The sequence below is a fragment of the Centropristis striata genome, chromosome 12 (genome assembly GCF_030273125.1).
Source record: "Centropristis striata isolate RG_2023a ecotype Rhode Island chromosome 12, C.striata_1.0, whole genome shotgun sequence".
Classification (NCBI taxonomy): domain Eukaryota; kingdom Metazoa; phylum Chordata; class Actinopteri; order Perciformes; family Serranidae; genus Centropristis; species Centropristis striata.
Window position 1 is genome coordinate 20,574,605 of NC_081528.1, and position 24,417 is coordinate 20,599,021.

General features: G+C 39.9%; 1 protein-coding gene across 1 annotated transcript in view; it reads right to left on the bottom strand.

Moving 5' to 3' along the window:
* Window positions 1-3,925: 3,925 nt before the first annotated feature.
* Window positions 3,926-24,417, bottom strand: part of gpc4 (glypican 4) — a 41,292-nt gene continuing 20,800 nt past the window's right edge. Inside the window, exons 2-9 of the mRNA XM_059346025.1 lie at window positions 20,596-20,754; window positions 13,264-13,661; window positions 11,155-11,320; window positions 9,106-9,236; window positions 8,842-8,985; window positions 8,621-8,745; window positions 7,539-7,714; window positions 3,926-6,145 (exon numbers count right to left, since the gene is read on the bottom strand). Of these exons, the coding sequence (XP_059202008.1) occupies window positions 5,922-6,145; window positions 7,539-7,714; window positions 8,621-8,745; window positions 8,842-8,985; window positions 9,106-9,236; window positions 11,155-11,320; window positions 13,264-13,661; window positions 20,596-20,754 (1,523 nt within the window). The 3' untranslated portion in view covers window positions 3,926-5,921. The remainder of the gene's footprint in view (window positions 6,146-7,538; window positions 7,715-8,620; window positions 8,746-8,841; window positions 8,986-9,105; window positions 9,237-11,154; window positions 11,321-13,263; window positions 13,662-20,595; window positions 20,755-24,417) is intronic.

A 24,417-nucleotide genomic window follows, 5' to 3' on the forward strand; every position in this document is an offset into this window, starting at 1 on the left:
AACGGAAGAGAATTAGGACCACAATAGAAAAAAATATTTGAGTTCTTACTTTATCCTCAGAATTCTCAGTTTAAAGTCAGAATTCTGAGAGTAAAGTCAGAACTCAAATATTTTTTTCTTGTGTGGCCCTAATCCTCTTCCGTAACACTACAACTCGGCTCACAGACAAAGAAAAACACATAAAACACAGATGATTCAGAAATTATATAGATACAAAAATAAATGACAGTTAAGCTCCAGTCCTATGTAAATCCTCGCGTAATTATGGTTGAAATACTCATACCAATGTATAACATAAAATGATCCCATATCCTATGAAAGATGTCATCTTTATAATGCAGCATACATGTCAGACAGTCAAGGTATATATATTATATTATAACATTATGCCATTGTGTTCTAGAGGGAGCTTTATCTGTTATCCAGTTTAAGAGAAATATTCTAGCACAGAAAGTTAACAATTTGTACAATTTCTTCTCATATTTATCAACAATAAAGCCGTTTGATATCCCAAGCAACATGCATAATGGGTCACATAGCAGATTCTTAGATAAAATCCTTTTTGTTTTTGACAATTGCTTTGACTCTCTTACAGATACTCAAAGTTTTTCCTCATCTGAAATCTCTTGATTCAGTTCCCATTCAATAATACCAGTTAAATATGCCTATCATTAGTTTAACACTTTAATACTTAAAATAAACAAGTGACATAGCAGTGAACACCTTTGAGCAGCATTCAACAACAACAGGGAGCCAAATAATTTAATTAATCCGTGTATTTATTTATCCATCTGTGTGCGTTTAGGCAGTAACTTAACATATGTCATGCTGAAATGCATGTATAACAGTATAAATAGGAATACAAAAGGTTTGAAGCAAACAAAAAATAACCACTTACTGTGATTTCTTTTTTTTTTCAGTGCAAGAACAGCAGACCACCATTAATTGCAAGAAGTAATTTTGTGCATTTTTACACTGCAATTTTTAGGATTTCATGCTCAAATGCATGTAGTTGTACTGAGGGCCACTTCAAGTGAGGCGGCGGGCCGTATGCGGCCCCTGGGCCTCCATTTGCCCATCTCTATATGTGGTAAGGGGTAAGTAAGTGGTGCTGAATACATACTTAAATTATAATAACACATATAACTAATTGTGGGAGTAGTACATGTAGACACATAAAATAAAAGGTAGATAAGTCAAATAGTATTGTGCAGGACATAATTTGTTTATAAATTATGTTATGTTTGTATGTTTATATCATATATTGTTTACACATAATTATTTATTAATTCACAAGTTAAAATAAGGAAGACTATGGGGGCATTCATGTATCGTAAACGGAGGCTCACTGTGCACTCTGGCTCTGCAGGGCCACGACTTCATGCAGCATTCAACCCATGAACATCTGCAGAAAACCATTTGATCTCCAAATAAAATATAAACATGCATCTTCAAATCTTGCTGGTTTTCTTTCTATCTGCTATTTGTTGGGTCTCTTGCAAAACATTGTGATGTCAATAAAATTGCCTGATTAAATAAAGGTCATATATAAGGTAATATCAGTGCAATATAAGTGTTCAAATAGAAAGACATTGGGTATAGTAGGAAGGAGGATCGTTAAACAGTTAGTGGCCTACTTCTTGTAAGATAACAGAAAGTTCCATGTCATTAACCCTCTGGAGTCTCCAAAAGCACCAAATCCAGACTTCTTCATTACATCCAGACTAGAAAACAAAGCAGTGTGGAGCCCTACTGTCAATTTACCTCTAAAGTTCTGGCTGTAAACTCCATGAGGCCAGTTTCAGTTTGATGATGATACACCAAGTAAAACTGGAGACAAGCTCAAATATATTTAGTATAAAATGATAGAACTGGATGTAACCCTCTTATATGTTATATTTGCAACCTTTGTTCACATGATAGTGTTTTGAAAGTAAAGAAAAGATTCAAAATCACATTTTATGTTGGACTAAAGGACTAAAAAAGACACAAAATGACCCCAAAAAAAACACAAAATGGTCAAAAAAGACACAAAACAACTAAAAAAAATGACACAACAAAATTATTACTCTAAACACACAAGACACAAATAAAATCAAGTCACACTAGAATAAAAATCAGAGTTGATGACAGGATCACTCACAATCATAAGATCACATTTGAAGCTGCTCTGTAGTCTGCTGCTACAGCAGCACAAACCTGCATATCACTCACCAGACAGGCACAGGGTGAACAGGCTGGGGCGGATATTGACCCAATTACATTAACATGTGTATAAAAATGCCTAACGTGTGCCAGAATCTGCAGCAGGTATTCCTAACTCTGTACTGTGTGTCCAGTTCACTATCTTGAGTGGACAGATGTCAGTTTAGCCTTAAAAAATAATTTTACTGGTTCCCAGCAAACATATACAGTATATATGATGGGACATGGCCAATGTCTGACCATATGTGGAAACACTCAGCAGTCTACTTGTGGTATATTATAGTTTAAAATAAATCATTTAATTGATTTAAGCCCAAAATGCTCTACAAGTCATTTTGTGAAGTGTGTGTACACCAGTGGTGGAAAAAGATCTCTTACTATAAATAAAAGTACTAATACCACACTGTGAAATTACTCCACTACAAGTAAAAGTCCTGCATTCAAAACTTACTGAAGTAAAAGTACAAAAGTATCAGCTTCAAAATGTACTTAAAGTAGATAAAGCAGAATGGACCTACTCAGATTGTTTTATACATTCCAAATATATTATCAGATTATTTTTTCATGCATTTCTGCAAGTAGCATTTTACTTGCTGTCAGGGTAAGGGTAATTTTAACTACTTAAAATAATTTTATACATGTTAAATCTTAAACTTGTAAAGTAACTAAAGCTGTCAGCTAAATGTAGTGGAGTAAAAAGTACATTATGTTCCACAAAAATGTAGTAAAGTAGAAGTATAACGTTACATATGTTGAAATACTCAAGTAAAGAACCAGTATTCCAAAATTGTACTTAAGTACAGTCCTTGAGTAAATGTACTTAGTTACTTTGCACCTCTGGTGAACACAAATACATTCAACTATTTTAAGGCTTATTGTTTCCATAATGTAAAAACTATCTGCTATAGACTCCAGTCTAAATCCAACATCTGTTGACAACTTTTCCCACTCTTGTGATTTTCAGCTGAAACTTGAGACATTTGGAGACCAGTGTGATTAAAATGAAACCACTCACAACCGTTTAAATATTGGCAGTCTTTATTTCAACAAGACTAAGAAATGTTGTTTAATATACATTTTCTCTTACAATTTAACATCTATCTCATCTTGTTTTTCCATAACATTTAGGAGATACTCTGACAAGTAAAAATCTGGTGTACTGTTACGGCCTCTTTTAGAGACATCTAAACCGGCTGCTCTTTATTTACACATTATTAAAAAAATTCTTCTCAGTCAGTCACTCAGTCTCTCCTCAGAAAATGAGTCCTTTTCTGTTCTTGTGGGCCAAAGGCTGATGGAAGGCTTCCAACACCTGTCCAACTCGAGACTGAAGTCGCTCTGTGGATGGAATGAACAACATCCAGCAGCCGGACCGACTCCTGCCAGCCGGAAAATGTTGCTGCCCTGGCCCGCAAGCACAGACATTTACCATCATCACCCAAAAACGTTTCCTCCCGCTCTCAGAACGCTGGGTTTCTTCACACTCGACACAACTCTTCCACATGACACGAACACATGCACAAGCCCTGTTAGAAATGTTGGTGGAACACACAAATCAGGAGAACTAAACTGAAGCGCTCACATGCAGAGGTAATGCCGAATCAAGCTGCAAGCAATCAATTTAAATTAAGTTTTTCATGTGGGTTGCTTAGCTGTTTCATCACATCCTTCAAAGTCAGATTCTTAATATCGATGTCCTTATTGATTTTTTTCCCCAGAAATAAATTGTCATGTAAGCTTACAATCAACCTGTCAATGTATCAACCATCTGTCTTAACTTTTTTTTTTTTTTTTTACAAAATGCATATTCAAAGCACCCAAATCTGATCAATTTAATCAATTATTTTACGAAATTAATGATTTTAACCTACGTTTTTTTTGCATATTGAAACATTCAGAATACTGTATATTTTGGATGTCAGTTCTAAAAGCATGTTTGCAATTACATTAAAATACATGCATAAGTTACTGTACAAAAGCTACATGGAGGCAGCATCAACTTTAGAGATGAAATGGCCAGGTAATGCAACTTACAGAACCAATTATCAAATTAGAAGATACAGAAAGTCTTAATGATGTGCTTGTCAGCTGGTAACAATAAACTCAAACACCCTGCAGGGAGACTGAGCAGATAATAGATACAAATCATCAACATCTACATTCTTTTTTTTTTTTCTTACCGCAAGAAGTTGCTAATAATGTACCAAGGTTAAAAAACAAAATATCAGGCACCATATATTGCATTCATTTTGGTAGTGACAATACTTCAACATTCCACCTCAAGTTGAAATGATGAGAACATGAGGATGAGGATAGGTCGATCAAATGAGCATTGATACTGACACAAGAGGCACAAGTGTGTATTCTGGGACGGGGGGATGTGGTCGGGAAAAAAAAAAGCACCAAAAACTGCGCACACTGACCAAAAGTGCCCCCGATATCTGTGCACACTGTCCTCTTCCACCACCTAAAACTAGCAGTAAAATCCACTGTAGTACCTAATATATATCTTCATACCAAAAATAGCTAAACATTACAACACCTCTTCAACATAAAACCCTGTATTAAAATAATCTTTTGATTTCATTTGATCAAAGCACTGTCTTTTGTTCCTCTCCTCTAGTTTAATGTGAATCGCTCTGAACGTACATGTCGCCACCTTTTCAAATAGTAAGACTGTATAGAGTCAGATCCTTTGTGCTGAACTGAGCTTACAGTACCAAAAAAGGGCATTGAGGACTTGTCAGCTTTGCCTTCTTACGGGTTAATGCCAGGGGAGTCCTTCTCCTTCCACGCCAGTCACCTTTCACCAGGATGCCGGCAACATATCGACTCTATCAGACACTTTCAACATCACTAGATTGCATTGACAACGAGAGCATGCATGAGGTATGACCTTATTATTGAACTGTTTTAAGCTGAGGGAATTAAATTAAAAACTAATGGAAGGAAATTAAAAAATAGGTTGCGATAACGCTCATAGCAGACATACAATATGCATGCTTATTGAAAATCTCTTCTAAAGAACGATTCCATCTCTGGTTTAAAACATACAACACCTGTGCTGTAACTTCTCTCACTGGATTTCTAACATGTTTTTTCCAAAGCAAAGCCACCAAAAAGCTCCGACAGATTGGGATCAACCCCTTTAGCTGATGCATGTGAATGTAGAAACGCTCCGAAGCAAACATTCACAATTAAATGATTGTTACGAATAGCTCATAACAACATTAGGTGATATTTTTTATCCCTGGATGGAAAACATCCTCAGAAATATGAAAGTACTTCCCACCACAGGCACTCAATGTTCAACCAGACGTCTCACTTACTATTGAGACATCAGATGGCAATCACTGAAGAAGGCACATAAATGTGTTATGCGATTAAATTGCCAAAATAAGACAATTATATGATGTTTGTTATGCTGCAAGCAGAACCATAGTGTAGCTCCAAAAGAGCCATAAGGAGTAAAGGTTTATCTGGGGGAAAAAGGCAGATTTCTTGGGATAAAAGTCATATTGCTGTACACTGATGTCCTTAAAAACATACAAACAAATAATTAAAAGTGAAGTTATTGTAATATTAAGAAGAGTCTTTCCCCCCCAATGGCGGACAGTCCAAGGTCCTGAAGGCAGTCTTTTTAAAGTCTCTCTGACAGTTTTCCCCATCGCTCCGTCATTCCTGGTCGTTCTCTTCCTCTTCCTGCCCAGCCAGTTTTATCGCAAGTGTGGAGCGAGCAGGGCCAGGGCCAGCCCGCAGAGCGCCACCACCACGCTACCCTGTGAGGCCACCGCCACACTGGAGCTTTTGTCCACCACCACTGGCTTAACCTGGGGTTTGTCCACGTTGGGTGGAGTGGAGAAGTAGATGTCCCGGTCCGTGTCGCAGGAGGGGGACTCACAACCGCTGCCGCTCTCCCCTTCTCCACTGGCATCATCATCTAGAATTAAAAAAACAAAACAGAGACGAGACGAGGGTCAGATGTGTTCAACAAGGACATTATGCTGTGAGGAAGATCAGAGAGAACATTAACGTTCCTCCTAGGCCTTCCCTCTAGGGACTTACATCTCACTGCATGACATTATAAGCTCCTTGACAAACTCCTTCTAGTTGCTCCACAGTGTTTATTGAAAAACTGGATCAAAACTTTTCCACCTAGTGTCACCCTTAGGTACAGGAAGATCTTTGATGTCCCCCCTCAAAAGGTTACAAGCTGCTGTAAAGGGTAAGGATGAGTTGTTCTTCATAGTTTGGACACCCTTCCTAGATTATACAAGTGCATCTCATTAATTAGAATATCATCGAAAAGTTTATTTATGTCAGAAATTCAATTCAATTCAAGTGGAAATAGCACATTGTATAGGTCCTGTCATGTAACAGTTAGTAGAAATTGAAGAACTTTTATTTTGAAGAGGTGACTTTTATTTTGGTGGCTCTCTGGTCTCCTTACGGTTAGGAGTCCTGTTTTGTTATCCGCTAGAGCAACAATCCTCATCCTTCTTTATTCTTGTGGCATTGCCAGTGAGTATGTTTATTTGTATTTGTATATTTGTTTAGGAGGATTTAACATGTTGTAAGATGTATCTGACTTATGCAAATGGTTAATATTGTCTGTTTTATTTGTTTATTTTCAGTTTGACCTTTTCTTCATTAAAATCCTGCCAAGTACTTCACAAGGCCTGATCATTGGAGGAGATTTTTGGAGAGATGAGTTTAGCTGACTGTTACATAACTCCGATGAGAACAGTACAGGTCCATTACACACAGAATGAAACATTTAATGTCTTCATTTATTTAATTTCTTCTAATTATAATGATTATGGCTTACATTTAATGAAGACCTAAATTTCAGTGTCTCAAAAAATGTAATATTACAAAAGAATGTATACCATACCAGATTGAATACCAATTTTTAAAAAGTATGTTTAATATGGAAATGTTGTCCTCTGAAAAGTATGTCATCTATTTGACTCAATACTTGGTTGGGGCTGTTTGAATTGAACTATTGGAAATGGACTTTTACATCATATTCTAATGTATTGAGATGCACCTGTCAATCTGAAAGATCTGAAAAATCTGCTGTTGATGGGCAGACGGTTTTCTGACTGGAGCTCATGAGTACATACTGCGGACTGGTGACAAACTAGAACTGGATTCTTCATAGTTTTAATTCATCAACATGTCATTATTATTGTCATTATGATTAATATAGCACATGCTGTCTGACGGGTCAGGTGAGGTTCTGTTTCTGTTTTGTATTGTTAATGTGTTCAAAAACAATAAAGTGTGTTAAAAAAAAAAAAAGAATAAGAAAGAACGTTAACTATCCTCACCGCTATCATCAACAGTGATGTCGTTGCCGCTGTGTGCAGCTTTGAGCCAGCTCGTCATCTCCTTCAAAACTGCGATCTGACTGCGAATCACAGTGTCGGGCTTTGTGATGTCCACGTCCACGTCAGGGTTTGATACCTGATTGGCCAGTCCGTTGCCAATGACAACCGACTCGTACCTGTGAAGAGCGAGAGTCAATATTAGTCAAGATGTTTGATTTTCTTATGATACTTTAACCCTCTGAACTAGGGATGGGTTTGTAAGAAACCTGCCAACTTGATTATCTATAACATTAACGATCAATTAATCGATTAATATTCTGCATGCATACATGGGCAAAATAAAAGATATACAAAAATTATTAGACCACCCTTGTTTTCTTCGGTTTCTTGTTCATTTTAATGTCTGGTACAACTAAAGGTACATTTGTTTGGACAAATATAATGAAAACAACAAAAATAGCTCATAAAATAGCTAAATAGAGAGTTTAATTTAAGAGCTGATATCCAGACATATTCATGGTTTTCTTGATAATGTTAATATCTAGATATCAGCTCTTAAATTAAACTCTTATGAAACATTTTTTGTTGTTATCATTATATTTGTCCAAACAAATGTACTTTTAGTTGTACCAGGCTTTAAAATGAACAAGAAATTGAAGAAAACAAGGGTCTAATAATATTTTCCATGAATTTATATACAGCTCAGTGCAAAAGCCTGTTTTGATAACGGCCACTTTTGTTTTGAAAGGACGAAAAGAGACTTCCTGTCGATCGTAAAACTAACTCAGCTGAGATTAAACTGTAAAGATAACGTCAAGGAGTTCAATGTTTTATGTTTTAGCCCCAGAAGAGGTATGAGGTTAGTTTTCACAGTAATCTTGCATGTTTAATTGTGATTTGTGTTTAAATAAGTTTAAACTCAGTAATTCATGCTAGCAAGGTTTGATACAGTAAGCTAGTTTTGCTCAAAATAAAACTCTGTATTTCTCTCTTTCTGCCAGTAAATGTAGATTCTGTATGTGTGTGTGTGTGTGTGTGTGTGTGTGTGTGTGTGTGTGTGTGTGTGTGTGTGTGTGTCTTACCTGCTTTTTGCGGTCCCGTTCCAGCACTCGTCTCCAGGTGCAATCCTCTCTCCTGCACACACAGTCTCTGGCAGTGTGGACCAGAACTTCTTTGCATGTTTCAGTTTCTTTTTCACGTCACTTGTCTGGAGAGAAAAAACACACAGAAAGAAAGTCAGACACAACAACTTAAAGTAAAGCAGCAGCAGTGTGATTGTGTTGTGGTTTGACTTGGTCCTCACCAGTCGGTCTAAACTCGTGCCTGCAGCGGTGGTGGGCCGAGCATCAGGACTGTAAGGGCGGAAGCGGCCAAAGCCTGTGTCTTCAATGGAGCGTGCGGAGCGGAAGCCCTTGCTTGGTTTAGGCTGCCCACATCCTTGGAAAACCTGAAATCCAGAAAGAAGGAAAAACAATCAGAAATGAACAAGTGTAAAATTAACTTTGTGGAACTTCTCTTCATTTCTTGTGGGGTTTTTTTCTTCAAAATATTGTGAAATAATCCTGACCTTCTGGGACACTTGCATGCTGTTCTCCTGCATGTTCATGATGGCGTCGGAAATCTTCACATCGATGGGATCCATGACGGACTCAAAGTTAAAAGGACCTTCAAGCCTCTCGGCTAGACCCAGCATGGCATCTGAAAACCAGGACACACAACTAATTAAAACTGTGGAAAAGTAAAGTAAGTAAGTAAAGTACAACCCTAGAATGCAATGATTTTCAAATCACCCTGAATCCAAATATAAACAGGACAAAGAAGAGAAAACTGGGAAACTTTTCTCAAACTATACATGATACTGGAGCCAATGCTCTCCTTAGTTACAGTCCACCAGTTTCATGTTTCAAAACGTGTCCCGTTTGTAAGACTTTGCATCATACATAATACAATTTTTAAGCAGCACTTTTCAAACTTAAAAAACAGCTCATTAACCCTCTTGTTATGTTCGTTTTTTGAGGAACAGCAAGAATGTTTGTGGGTCAATTTGACCCGGGGCATATTTAATTATCTAAAAGTGTCAGAAAACAAAAAATCCCGATAAATATTGTTTGTATTCTTTACCTCTCACAGATCATGGTTCAATGAGGATAATTCACTTGTTTTTCATAATAAATGCATGTTAAAACTTTTTTATGTATATTGGAAAGACCTACATATAATATATAATAATTTTACATGACACTGAGTTTTTGAAAATCTTATTTTATATCTTTACATTTTTTATTTTATGGAGTAAAGTTGATAAATTAAAATGAGTGACCTCTTCTGTTCAGGGTCAGATTGACCTGAAAATTATCTACAGTCATGGGCAAAATTATTAGACCACTTTTTTTCCTACAATTTTTTAATGCCTGGTACAACTTAAAGGTACATTTGTTTGGACATATATAATGATAACAACAAAAATAGCACGTAAGAGTTTAATCTAAGAGCTGATATCTAGACATTTAACATGGTTTTCTTGACAATAACCAAAATCATTATCAGGAAAACCATGAAAAATGGCTTGATATCATGTGCTATTTTTGTTGTTATCATTACATTTGTCCAAACAAATGTACTTTTAGTTTTACCAGGCATTAAAAATGAACAATAAAGTGAAGAAAACTAGGGTGGTCTAATATTTTTTTTCCATGACATTTTATATGTTGATTACACTTATTAAGCCACTCAGAAGAAGTTTCATCTCGAAAAAAATACTTTTAACTATTTTTTTGGAGATTTTTAAACTTTGAAATGGGTCAATTTGACCCGCAACATAACACAAGGGTTAAAACTCAAGTGTTTGAGGCTTTCCAGCACTGGTAGGAGCCCCTTTTAGACATTACAAAGAGCTGCCACTAGGGGGAGACACACTCCCAGGAGCAGGCGAGTGTTCGCCAGTGAAACAGAGCCCTCAGACTATTAAAGCTGCTGCAGAAACCAGACGCCTCCACAGACAGAAGCAGAGTCAGCAGGCTGGGACAGACTCATGTAATGGTGTTATAGAACCCAGGAAACATCTCTATAATCACATGAGTGTGTCATGTAGAATAAATATAATACACACTGAGGAGAACAGTGGATGCATGCACCACCTTGAATGTAATGAAAGTGATCTGCTGGTGTGTTTACCCAACACAGGAGCAGCATTCATCCTGTGGGTCACAACATGTAGGAGTTCCCCTCCCTCTCTCCCTCAACTTATACAAGATGCTAAAGAATGACGGACATGTTTGTACAGGATTTTTTTTACAGTGTCCCTTTGTTAAACATGTTCTTGCTACACTGTGGAGCAATAAACACACTGGAAAAATATATAACACCAATGTCACCACGTGAAACTTGTTTTTAGCCCAGGGGTAAAGAGGGAGCATGTTTAGATAAGGTTGAAGTAGATGAGGTTAGATTAGATCAAACTTTAATGATTCTTTGGTGAAATATGAGCCCTGCAGTGGCAACTAGTAAAAGAACACAGAAGCAGGGAGTTGCATAAATATACTCTGTTGCCAAATCAAACACTTTATGGTTAGATTTGTCTAATAATTGCTGCAGAAGGTGTCCTTGAGCCGCTTACCGAGGAAGTTGTTCCATTCGGTGTCCAGGTCGGCCTGGTTGGCCAAACAGCCGCGCAGCACATTCAGACAGTAATTCTGGCAGGGTTTCAGGGCCACTTGGCCCGAGCAGTAGGGACAGTACAACATCTTCATGGCCGCTCGCACACAGCTGGGTGACGCACTGACCTGGAGGAGGCAGGGGGCAGACTGTTAGCGTTTCTCCACAGCACAAACACTCATCTAACAGCAGCACGGACACATGCTTACACTGGGAAAAAGCATGACCATTTATTTTATGAGCGAACTCCACAAAGCAGTATAATCTAATCATCGATGAATCACTCTGCAGTGGAAAAACACGACATACCAGAAGAGTCAGAGAGGTTTATGTTATCAGAGACACTGTAATGGAACTGTGGCCAGTTTTTCCAAGAACGATATAAAGTCAGAAACTCAGAAGGGAGGGATGGACAGAGCTTTCTGGAATAAAAACTTTTAGTAGGCTGACTGCCTTTAGCTTCACAACCACCTCTCACTTACTGTAGAAACTTTATTTACCACCTACGGCATGAGCCTCATATAATATATAATATTTTTACATGACACTGACGTAACTTATTTTACATCTTGAAATTTTTTCTTTTATGGAGTGATGTTGATAAATTAACACAAGTCACCTCAGTATCTATGTAATATTAACATGCAAATATGTGAAATTAACCATTTTCATTTTATATGTTGATTACACTTATTAACCCTCTGGAGTCCAGGAAAGTACCTGCACATTACTTCTTCATGACGTTAAGACATAAAAATGAAGCAACATTGAGTCTTGCCGTCAGCTTCCCTCTGAAGTTCTGGCTTGAAACGCCAGATTTTTTTTTGATGATATTCGGCCAAGTATAACCGGAGATAATGTGAAATATATTAAGTATAAAAATATATAGCTAGAGATTATCCTCATTTTTTTTATTTTTTTATTATCCTTATTTGTTATAGGTTATATTTGCAACCTGTGTTCATATTTGCAACATGTACGTCAAAGTTAAAAATTAATTATCAGGACATAAAGGTGAGGTTGCGCTGAAAAAACTGATACCAACATGGCATGGTGAAGATTATTTAACAGATTTTTTAAAGGACATCATAGCCCAAGATTTCAGAGGGTTAAGCCAAGTAGAAGAACTACTACTTTTTAGTAATACTTTTAACTTTTTTTTTTTTTTTTAACTTTGAAATGGGTTAATTTGACCGACAACATAACACAATGGTTCTGAAACTCAGTTGTTTATGGCTTTCAGCACCGGTAGGAGCCCTGTCTACCAGTCTATTAAAAAAACTTTTAGCTAGCTCAAACAATGCAAGACATCATTTGATACAATTCAAGGTAGTACATAGACTACAATATTCTCCCTCCAGATTACAGAAAACATTTTGGGATGTGTCACCCCAATGTATTAGGTGTCAAAGTGAAGAGGGAACACTATCCCACTTATTTTTGTCATGTCATAAGCTACAACCATTCTGGTCATCCTTGTTTGAGTTCTTCACTAAGGCCCTCAATCATCCATGTAACCCAGACCCGCTCACCGTGTTGTTTGGAGTGGCTAATCCAGATAGTGTAAAAAGTAGTTATGAAGCTAAGGCTATCTCTCTTTAAAAATTGTTGTTGCCAGAAAGCTACTTCTACAGTCTGAAAGGGCTCCTACATTTGAAATGTGGTTGAGAGAGCTGGGAAATGTATTACACTTGGAGAAAATCGGGTACATCATATCTGCTAAAGAGGATATCTTTTTTAAAATATGGCAACCTTTTCTTGATTTAATGTCTAAAAACTGAATAAGTGCCATTCTGTTGCTGTGCCATTTATGTTATACCCTTGTCTTGTTTGTCTTATGTCAAAAACTCTGTCAAAAAAACAAAAACATGTATTGTTCTGTGTAGCTCCACCAATTATCTCTAATTTGTATATATAATATGTATATATTTTTCTGTTATGAAAACAATAAAAATTATTACACAAAAAATGTTAATAAAAAATGAATGCATTGCAAAAAAAATAAATAATAAAAAATAAATAAAAAAAACTTTTAGCTGACTGCGTTTAGCTTCAACCACCTCTCACTTACCGTAGAAACTTTATTGACCACCTCCGGCATGAGCGTCAGGCCGCGGACAAAGGTGCGTGCGGCTACAAAGACCCGCTTCAATTGGATGCCGAGCTTGCGAGGCACATCGCCGAAGGGCTGCAGCTGCTCCGTGTGGCGGCTGACGCACTCCATGTAGGCGTCGCTGAATTCATACTGCACGTTGACCAGCCGGAACATCCTCTCCAGCAGGTCGGCCCAGAAGTCCGCCAGCATGGAGTCCAGGTTGACGGCGGCGCTGCCGGACACGTAGTACCGAGTCAGGGCCGCGAAGAAGTTCTTGAACAGCTCTGCGTTCTGCACGTACATCATCCCGTACGTTCGCACGAACATGTTGTGCAGCGAGAGCTCTGAATTTTTCAAAAGCTCACGGAAAAACTCTGCGGAGAAGAGAAACAGGAGGGGGATTAGTGTGATGACTGAATGTTGAGGCTGCCAAACAGCCAGAACAAACAATTTTACATTGTTAACATTTCGTGTCTGTCTACAGAGAGGGATTTATTTTATAGATGTTACAAAGGAAATTGAATTTGTATGATGGATAACATATTGCTTGGGATATCTACAGAGGCTGAGGGCTGATTTTATCCAACTGTAACTCAGTAACTTCTTATGATTTAACTTGTTTGGGCACAAAACAAGAACATTGTGAGGTTTTCATCAAGTTATTGAAATATACAGATTCCAGCATGACCACAGTGTATGTAAATAACTGAATTACTGCTGTTGTCTGGCAAAAACCATATTTAAAAAGTTCAATATTGTAGCCACAAGGCTGCATTACAGAACATCTGAAAGGGTTGGTGAAACAATCAAGCACTTTCAAGGTAATTAAACCAAAAAATTTTGTCTCATGAAGCCTTCATCATCACATCTTATTTGTTTCTATAAATACAAAAAACACGTGGGATCGTTGCATTCAAAGCTTTTAAATACTTTTGGTTTTCAGGAGGAATTCTTTGTTTAAATCCCAGATTATGTTGAAAAGGATACATTTGAATTCAATCACATTCTCCAACAACTTAAAATAAAGTGTTTTCTAAATGTTTAAGACTTTTTATGAACCTGTATTTTATAGATGTTACAAAGGAAATTAAATTGGAACAATGTAGAATATATTGCTTGAAACATCTCCAGGCACTGAGAGCTGATTTTATCATCTTCATAATGTGACTTGGGGACAGGACATTCACACATTGTGGGTATCCCATTACAAAACAAGAACATTGTGAGGTTTTCATCAAGTTATTGCAGATTGCAGCATGACCACAGTGTTTGTAAATAACTAAATTGTTGCTCTTGTTTGACAAAAATGAACATTTCAAAAGTACAATATTGCTGCCAAAATGCTGCAGTATAGTTGTTGGTATGTAAAGGCCTCCAGCCACACCTCTGCTCTCTGACTCTGTGTCTGGGCTGCTGCCACCATTTAAATCAGATTGATGGTTATTCCACTTCACCTGTGCCCATGTCCTGACATTTTGAGTATCTCAACAGAACCAGTTCAGAACAGCAGGCGTCTAAATCATTTACTAAAAGGCTTTTACACACCAGGGGTGTGACAGGAAACAACATGAAAAATGCTAAATACTCTGAAACAGTTGTTCAATAAAAGCTTTGAATAGATTTGTGTAGGCAGAGGACCAACTACTGTTACTCATAATAAGTTGCCTGGTTTGGACTATAAAGCCTCTGTGTTGTTTTATAATCCTATATATCCTATGAATGAAGCACAATATGGTTTGTTGATGCCTTGCTTAGGAGCAAAAGCTCAGAAAAATCCACCCAGTTCTGAAGAAAAGTTACTTTTTGCCAGTGAAGATTAGTGTTCTGTGTTCCCAAAGCGCTGCAGTATAGTTGTTGGTATGTAAAGGCTTCCAGCCACACCTCTGCTCTCTGACTGTGCCTGGGTTGCTGCCACCATTTAAATCAGATTGATGGTTATTCCACTTCACCTGTGCCCATGTCCTGACATTTTGAGTATCTCAACAAAACCAGCTTAAGCATAAAATCTTGGATGAAAGGCAAAGGAATGTCCTATGTGGAGGTGAGGGGGGGGGGGGGGGGGACAGGGAGATGAGAGGAGTGAGACAGGAGAGGGGTGAAAGGTGGAGCCGGAGCATCTCTGTCAGGCTGAACGAGTGGCCAAGTATGGGAGCGCCACCACCACCTCCTCCACCTCCACTGCTCCTCCTGGCTCTGTGGACTTGCCATTCAGCAGAGACGTCTCTCCACATCAAGCCGCTTCAAACTGACCACCATCAATGGCATTTTTCTGTTGTCACATTCCATTCGCTCTCCTTTCTCCCGGCTTGTCTTGGACTGTCCTTCAGAGGCATTTTCAATAGGATTACTGAATAATGCGACCCCCCTCCCCTCCCCTCCCGTATATGGACCTGTACCCCCCATCCAGCCCTGCATCTCCCCTCCCTCCGCTGCTTTCACTTCATCAGTTCCTTCAGAGAGCTCTCTTCACTAGAGACAGGGAACAATGACCTACTTCATCCTGAGGAATGTCCATCACCCCCCTCGCCGCTCTCCCCCACCCCCCAATAATCCAGGCCCCCCCTCTCTCCCACGGACACCCCCTCCTCACACCCCCCCAAACTTTCTTAATCTGAACAAAATGAGAATTCCTCAGCGTCTCTGAAAAATGCTTCACCTTCAGTCTCGCGTGCATGCAAGCATACACTCAACCCCTTTCACTCATCTCTCTCTCCCTCTCCCTCTCTCTCTCCGTCTCCCCCTCGCTGCCCCGTACGCACAAAACTTCTGTCCCCGCTGCAGTTTCTCTGGGTGCCCTCAGCTCGGCTTTGAAATGTAAAGTTCCCATGCTCTCACAGAGGGAGTCACTAAACGCTCCCTGCCACCAGTACACACACACAGACACACACAGACACACACACACACACATCCCGAGTAGCGCTGTCACTTCCACTTCAGACTGACACACTAAAAAGAAAAAATGGGGAAGGGGAGGGGTGAGGGCAGCTTGGGGCGGGTTAAGTTGAGGGCTTTTTTAACTCTAAATCCCCACTGTGTCACCAAGGATACCGGAAACACTGCAGCCCCTCCATTTACCTCCCCGCCATCATTGCCCCCCCACATCCATCCAACACACACGCATACACACACAAAGCCAGGGGAGAGGGCACCAAGTTCCACGCTCCATTGACAGAGATTAAAACAAAAGGTCCACCCCCACCCCTGGAATGTCATAGTAGCCACAAGTTTAAAGTCAGTGAAAGGAGACGGAGGAGGTGAAGAGGAGGAGGAGGAGGAAGAAGAAGAGGCACGAAGCAGGAGGACAACCCTAAACTTCTCTATTTCCTTTCTACAGTTTATTAGAGCGGTAATGCCTATATGCTAAACAGATAAGCCCTGTAATGAGGTTGGACCAACCCACTGGTTAGAAAGAGAGTGGCCTGTGCAGGGTGTGTGAGCGGTGGCAGCAGGAGAGAGGAGGAGGAGGGGGAGGAGGAGGAGGAGGAGGGTGCGGGGGTCTTTGGCTCAAGCTGAGGGTCTGAAGTATGAGAAGCATTACACAGGCATCTTGCATTGTCATTAAAAACAGTTTATGACACGCAGCCGTCTGCCAACAGGCCGAGGAGCTGAACACTCCCTCAGGATTTTTTCCATTAAAAAATGCGCCTGTCGCTCAGCCAATGGTCTGACAGAATCTGGGTGAAAGGTTACACAGGAGAGAGAGAGAGAGAGTGGAGCGAAATGTAAGGAAGAAGGACAACTCCTGCCTCTGTGAGTGTTGGTCCTTTCCTCTCTCCTCCCCTCGGCCTGTCATCATTTCCACATGTTGAAGAGAAGGCCCTAAATTATAAGCGATGATCTTAGGCCCAATCCATCACGGGAACAGAGGAGCTGACCGATCTCCTCCCACTCCTCCCTCCTACTTCCTCCTCCAAGGAGCTCCCCCACCACCCTCTCCCCTGCACCCCCACCCGTGTCCCTATAAACTGTGCTCCTCCCAATCCCCAGCCCAGGCAGTAATTGCATCCTATTTGTGCCAATTAGTCCCTGCGCTTCTCCCTTTTCTTATGGGATGGGATTCTGTCCCTCCTGCTGTTGGACTTCAGAGCTTCGGATGGATGTCTCTTCTTGTGTGTGTGAGTGTGTGTGTGTCTGTGTGTGTCTGGAGACAAGGGGCCTTAATCCAAGTGCTTAAATCCCAGACATAGGCTTGCTCTGCTGGATGGGGTCAGTGCAACAGGACAGACAGGCTGAGGCCAGGACAAACACACAGAGAGGAGACACAGAGAGGGGAGAACTATTTCTGGCTCTGCTCTTAATTGGCCATGACTCCTCGCTCCAGGCGCATGATGAGAGCCTGCCTAATCACATACTTCCTGACTATGGTAGTGTGTGAGTGCATGCTGTTGTGTCTGTCTTCGTGTACAGTTGCAGCTGTGTTTACACACACATGCATGCCCACTTCTGGTGAGCGATTAGCTGACGTCATCGCCCCGACGGCCCTCTCCAGTTAACAGCTAATACAGAAAGAAGAAGCACTTCCTGTGGCAGTTTCACCGACGGGAAGTGTCTCCTTCAGGGTGTCTCGATGTGACAACAGGAAATAATAGGACGGCAACCTGAGCCCGTCATTGATCCGCTGAGAGGGACGGTCTAATGGCCCAGGTGGAAGAGAGCACAGCAGCTCTTTGTAAAGAGATCCCACATCTAACAGCTCAGAGACAGCAGCAGCTACCTGCCTTCAGTGATGAGGAGGAGGGGGAGGAAGGTAAAAGAAGCGCAGGGAAGAGTTTCACTGTCAGCTCCAGGACTGCCCCCTCATGGTCAAACAGACCATCCTACAGTTCTGCATTGCAATGATTGTGTTATGATTGTAATAAATGATATATATATATATATTTTAAATGCAAGACAATTACAGTGATTTTGCATTATATGAATAATGACAAGTAACTGTCAAGTAAACTGTTACACGATTTTATGAGAAATCATGAGACATCAAGATTTAGCTAGGTAACCTTCAAAGCATAAACTAAGCATTTATAACTATATCATTACTTGTTTCTGATTGGATGAACTTTATTCATAATTCTCCCGAACAAGGTGGAACTTGGAACTTGGTGGAAACAGACCACCCTACAGTTCTGCATTGTAATGATTGTGTCGCAAAACTATTTACAGTTAGATCACAGAAGAAAAAAGCATCCTAAAATTTAAGCAACAGTAGAAATCAGATACATAACTGGGTAAATGTGGTATTTGATGCAAGATTTTATCAAAAACACCTCTCAGTTTCAGCCACAATGAAGTTTGACAGCAGATTTTTATAGTTATGTAAAATTGTCAAGACAATTGTGGTTCCAGTACGAGTTCCTCAAAATCAAAGACCCAGAACTGCTTTATAGTCTTGCCATTTTTCTCAGATGCTTAACAGTCACACAGGAAGACATCAGTTATTAAATCTGCAGATGATAAAAACTTCACCACCTGTAGCCCCAATAGACCAAATCCAAAGCGGTTACGATAAATGTCATTGTATTTATTCAACCAGGAAATTATTCTCTTTCTCCTTTCTATTGCAGCAAGTTCTCAGAAGAAAAGAAAACAATGAAAGGTGGATTAAGATGAAGGCCGAGTGACGAAAGGTTCAGTTTCTTTAGATATAAACTGTATAGGTAATAACTATTTCAGAAAGAAATATTGAAAAAAGTTACCTACATAGATTTGGAGATAGGACTACACCCAAGGATTATTTTCATTATCCATTCATCATTTGGTTTATAAAATGTATGAAAATAGTGAAAATTGTCCATCCAAGCTTATCAGCTTCTGTCAATCTACTAATCGATTAGTTGACCCATTGTTGCATACTGTGACATATGATTTGGCATAAATGACACCAGACAAATCTAAACAATGTAGAGCTGTAATGATTATTCTACTTATTGATCGGCAGAAAAATCTGCTAATATTTTGATTAGGATATATTTTTAAGCAAAAATTTCTTTTTGAGACTTTTTTGTTTTTGTTTTTGTTTCCATCTTTATGTCAGTATACTGAATATCTTTGGGTTGAGGAGTGCTGGGAAGACAGACTCAGACTGTGGGAACTCAGAAGGCCATACCTTATCTTACTATCTTAACAAAAGTGAAAATAATTTGTGTATCTGCCCTGTGATTTGGATCAACTTCAAAATTTAATGGGCTCTTCCTCGGCCCATGCTACACCCTTCCTCTGAGTTTCATGAAAATTGGTCCAATAGTTTTTCCCTGCCGCCAGACAAACAAACAAACAAACAAAAATGAAAGCATAACCTCCTTGGCGGAGGCATAATTAGTTTGTCGATAAGAAGAATAGATGTTCTATGTCACAGAAAGCAGCAGCTGAATTGTGTAAAAACACAGCAAAGACATGAGAAGAAAGTGGGGGACAGAATCAAGCACAAAAACAAGAAGGTACGTTAAAGAAATGCATGCAGTGATCACAGCGAGACGTTGTATGCGATGGAAAGCAAAATGAAGGTCTGAGGGGCAGAGAGAGGAGTTTTTGGAGAGTGGGGCATGAGATGGGGACAAAGGGCAGTAAGAGAGGAGAAAACCAGGGGCGGGACGACTTGAGCAGCCACTGCATTCCGACACGTCACATTCCTGTTCACATCTGGCTGCAATACACACTCTCCTCGTTACTGACTATCCCTCACTCCCTTTCACGGACACATAAGATCTGAAGGTCTCTGACCTGCATATACACAGGCACGCATGTGTACACACAAACCACGGACAAAACAAGCACTCCACAATTCAATCTGACGCTTTCTATCCGTTTGATTCAGTTAACATTATCAAGCTTCTTCTGCAGCGGTGACATGGTCGGGTGGCTGAGGGTAGTCAAAACTGCAGCGCTACCTCTGTGACTCAGCACTGCTGCATGTTCCCATGCACTCCCACCCTCAGAACAGGAAACCTGATCCCAATATTTACAGGCATACACACATGTGCTCGCACACACAGAGGAACAGGAAGTACAGCGAAGACTAAATCTGAAGATGTGTGTGGTCCGTCTGGAAGCGTGCACGTCTCTCTGGAGAGAAGTGAAGCGGGGGGTGGTGAGGGGGGTGGTGGTGGTGGGGGGTGAGGAGGCAGGGGGCTGAGACGTTGAGAGACAGGTGGATGGGCCAACAGACACAGACTGACTGTCTCCGCTCAGGGCAGTGCACTGGCAGGTGGGAGCGTCTGTCAAAGATCATGCAACACAAGTGTTGCAGCGGGGACTGCAGCCAGCAGCACAATGTAGAGGAGAAGTAGTGGGTGTGCATGTGTGTTTGCTTACTGTCAAAGTGGTCGTGTCTCTGTCTGAAGGTGGATTGTAGGTTGGTGCTAAGCCTGGAGACGGGAGCTTTGATCTCCGTGTGGCTCTGCTGGCTCAGCTTCTCCTCCATCTCCACTGTGCAGCAGGAGTAACCCTGCGGACACACTTTCAACGGGGCTCCTGGAGGAGAGGAGGAGAAAACACTGTTAAACACCTTATAATACAGGAAACGCTCACCACAAGTCACATCAATGCAAAATTACTTCCACTTCAGTTATGTCAGAATAAAACCAATTCAGAACACAACAGAACACGCCTTAATAATTTACTAAAAGGCTTTTACACACCAGGGCTGTGACAGGAAACAACATGAAAATGCCAAATACTCTGAAACAGTTGTTCAATAAAAGGTGTGAATAGATTTGTGTAGGCAGATGACCAACTACTGTTACTAATAATAAGTTGAAAGGAGTAGAAATGTTCTGCCTGGTTTGGACTACAAAGCCTGTGTTGTTTTATAATCCTATATATCCTATGTATGAAGCACAATATGGTTTGTTGATGCCATTGCTTAGGAGCAAAAGCTCAGAAAACTCGACCCAGTTTCAAAGAAAAGTTGATTTTTTGCCAGTGAAGATTTGTGTTCAGGGTGTAGATAGTCATAACAGAAAACAATATTTTGAAAAATTATATTGGTGGGCAAATTACTTGCACTAAGAATCCCTCCTGGTGTGTAAAGGCCTAAAGAGCCATTCAGAATGTGTTCACCTGCAGTGGCTAATTATTGAGCCAACTGGCCGACTTTAGTGGATATTTTACTTGTTTGAAACACATGTGTATCAATCATTAACACAATTTCTTGCCTTTGTATGAAACCTTTCAACCACAGAGTAACAACTTCACCCCTCACCAAATCAAATGCACCTTGGCTGTGAAAACCCCCTTAACTGCACTTAAGTGGATTAATTGCAACACTCTGCTCAGAGCAGTCTTTAGGCGGCCACTTTATAGAGCCTTGCTCTTATCCTGGCACTTCCCTGTCCTGATTGATAGTTCAGTGCTGTAGCTTTCTCTGAGTGCTGTGTCCTTCTAAAACACAGACTTTTAAGAGGAGAGGATTAGCTCTTCACCCACTTTGCTGGTGAGCCGACTGACTCCAGCTATGTGAGCATTGATGTAGAGAAATTTACAAAAAAAAGACTCAAACTACAAAAAATAAATTATATATATATATTTAAATGCAAGACAATTACAGTGTAACTGTCAAAAAAGCTGTTAGACGATTTTATGAGAAATTATGAGAGGACAAGATGTAGCTAGGTAACCTTCAAAGCATAAACAAAACATTTATAACTATATCATTACTTGTTTTTGATTGGATGAACTTTATTCATAATTCACCGAACAAGGTGGAACTTTAACAATGTGTTGTTGGGGTTTTTCTCTTTTTGGGACTTTTATCTCTTTTTTTGACTCTTTCCCACGGAGACTATGTAGAACATATAACACAAATGACCCAGCTCTGTCTGCTGTATTGTGAAGCACATATGTAAGATTTGTAGGTGACCTCAGACATGAGCGTCATGTGATCCATTGTTAAATTGGTGATGCCTGCTCTGTAAACAGACCAGCAGAAAGCCACCTGCTGGAAACTGTGTAAAGCTGGTGGCTTAAGTGGTCCTCTCATGCCAAAACAGGAGAGATGTGAAGTGTTTTTCTGTTCTGGACAAAATGTTCTGAAAATGCTAGTATGCACTCAACTTTTTAACAATTTATAAACATTTTCCAAACAGATCTGGATTACCAAAAACCTCACCGCAACCTACTCTGAGCTCTCACTCGGTTTTCTACTCACAACCATTATAAAAAACACTTTGTTTGATACAACAGCAACGGCCAACTTTGTCAAAAGTGAGTTAAACAACCAATTAAAAAGGAGGGTCAGGGGAGGACGAATGCAAAGTTGCAGCTGCAATAATGTTTTGTTTTAAACATGGCTGTTGGAATTCAGGAGAACACAGGGATCCTTTCAAGGCATCCAGGCACCAACGGCCTGTTTGGTTTTCCCCACCGGCTCCTGCTAACTGACTCCAGGCCCCCGTGCATGCACAGGTTACTGCTGCTAGTGGAGCTTTCACATTACCTGTAATGTTTTCCATTATTTATTTATGCCAGACTAATTTAGCCTGAAGAGATAATGCCGACTCTAGTTTCCATATGGTGCGTGCGGTGAAATATTATATACGTTTCCTTTATATGAAACCTTGAAATTCATCATATTTAAAGCTACAGGAAACATTAGTGCTGCATCCAGTAGGCTCTAAAATTGTTTCAGTAACATTAGATTCCTTTCCTGTTCTTCTTGAAAAGGGCAGCGAGTTGTTTGTGAGTTTGTGTGGGGGTTTTGTCAGCAGCCTGATTTCCATGAAAATTGGAAGGAGGGTGTAGCATGGGCCAAGAAACAACCAATTAAGTTCAGGAGTGAATTCATCTCACATGGCAGATACACAAATTAGTTTTCATGAACAATGTAAGATATAGCATTTGTGCTGCATTCGTGTGGTGTTGGAATGATCAGAAAAATTAGTTCCAGGCTGGGAAAATTCATGTGAACTACCCCTGAAGTTGGGACAAGAAGCCAGAAAGTTGGTGGAAATGTTGGTACGCATTTCATGGCTCAATTGATCTGCCTTATTTTCTCTTCAATAACACACAAATACCGGGAACAGATATCCAGTTGTTTGGATGCTTGGAGCAATATGGCACAACACCACTTTTTGTTTCCACATTAGAACGTAAAACTCAACAAAGTTGGCAGAATGACTTTCATACTTCACTATCGAAGATGCATGTGACCGCATTAGGTCTTTGTGGAGATCTGTGCTCCCAGAATGCCGTGCCACGTGGTGGTCAGATCTGGTAAAGTTTACCCCCTTTTCTCACTTATTTCAGCAGGAAACTCACATTGTATTCCATTACTTATAAAAGTTAAACATTGCTGTATTGTAGGTTGTTACAGCCCCTTTGGTGTGATCATGAGAATATGAGTGGGATTTTCCTGCTACCTTCACGGCTGGTTGCCATGGTTAATATGTCGCCAAAACACCCTGAGCCATGTGGATTTGTTTTTCTGCAACATCTTGAGGTTGTTTTCATTCTTTTAGGGCATGTAATAGAAACGCCCTGCAACTTTTATTAGAAAAACAGGACTTAACTTTGGTGACTTCTGTTTTTTTTTTACACATGTATAAAAGGACAAAAAAATATGTTTCTAGATTAAGTTTCCTCCAACTTTAAGGGTCTGAGGTGTGCTGGTAGAGCTCTAAATGAATGTGTTCAATCAAGTAACCACAGATAAAATGATTCATATGGTATTTTACTAAATGTGACTGCTCAACGTAATGTGTTATTACAAGTTTGTTTGATTTCCTACGAAAAGTTAAAATATAGCAAAAGACAACATTGATTTTTACTCTTTTTTTGTGTTGTGAAATGGTACAATTTTGCTAGGTTTAGGTACGAAAACTACTTGTATAAGGTTAAAAAAAAGGACATCTTTAGGTAGTGATGTTCCAATGAAGCCTCATCAACCATTTTCTTTATTTTACAAACAACATAGCGAACATCCAACTGAATAGCACAACATGTTTAAGTCCCTGCTTGTCTCAAATAGTAGCCAAATTGTTAAAAAATTAAACTGCGGGGTCAGAAGTGACTCATAGCAATACAATCATCCAAACAGGGCACGAGAGGGAGGGATGCACCCTGGCGCCATAAACTGGACCCCTCTGTCTGGGATCAAGTCCAAATAAGCCTCAAGTCACTCCTTCTCTCACAGTCCTC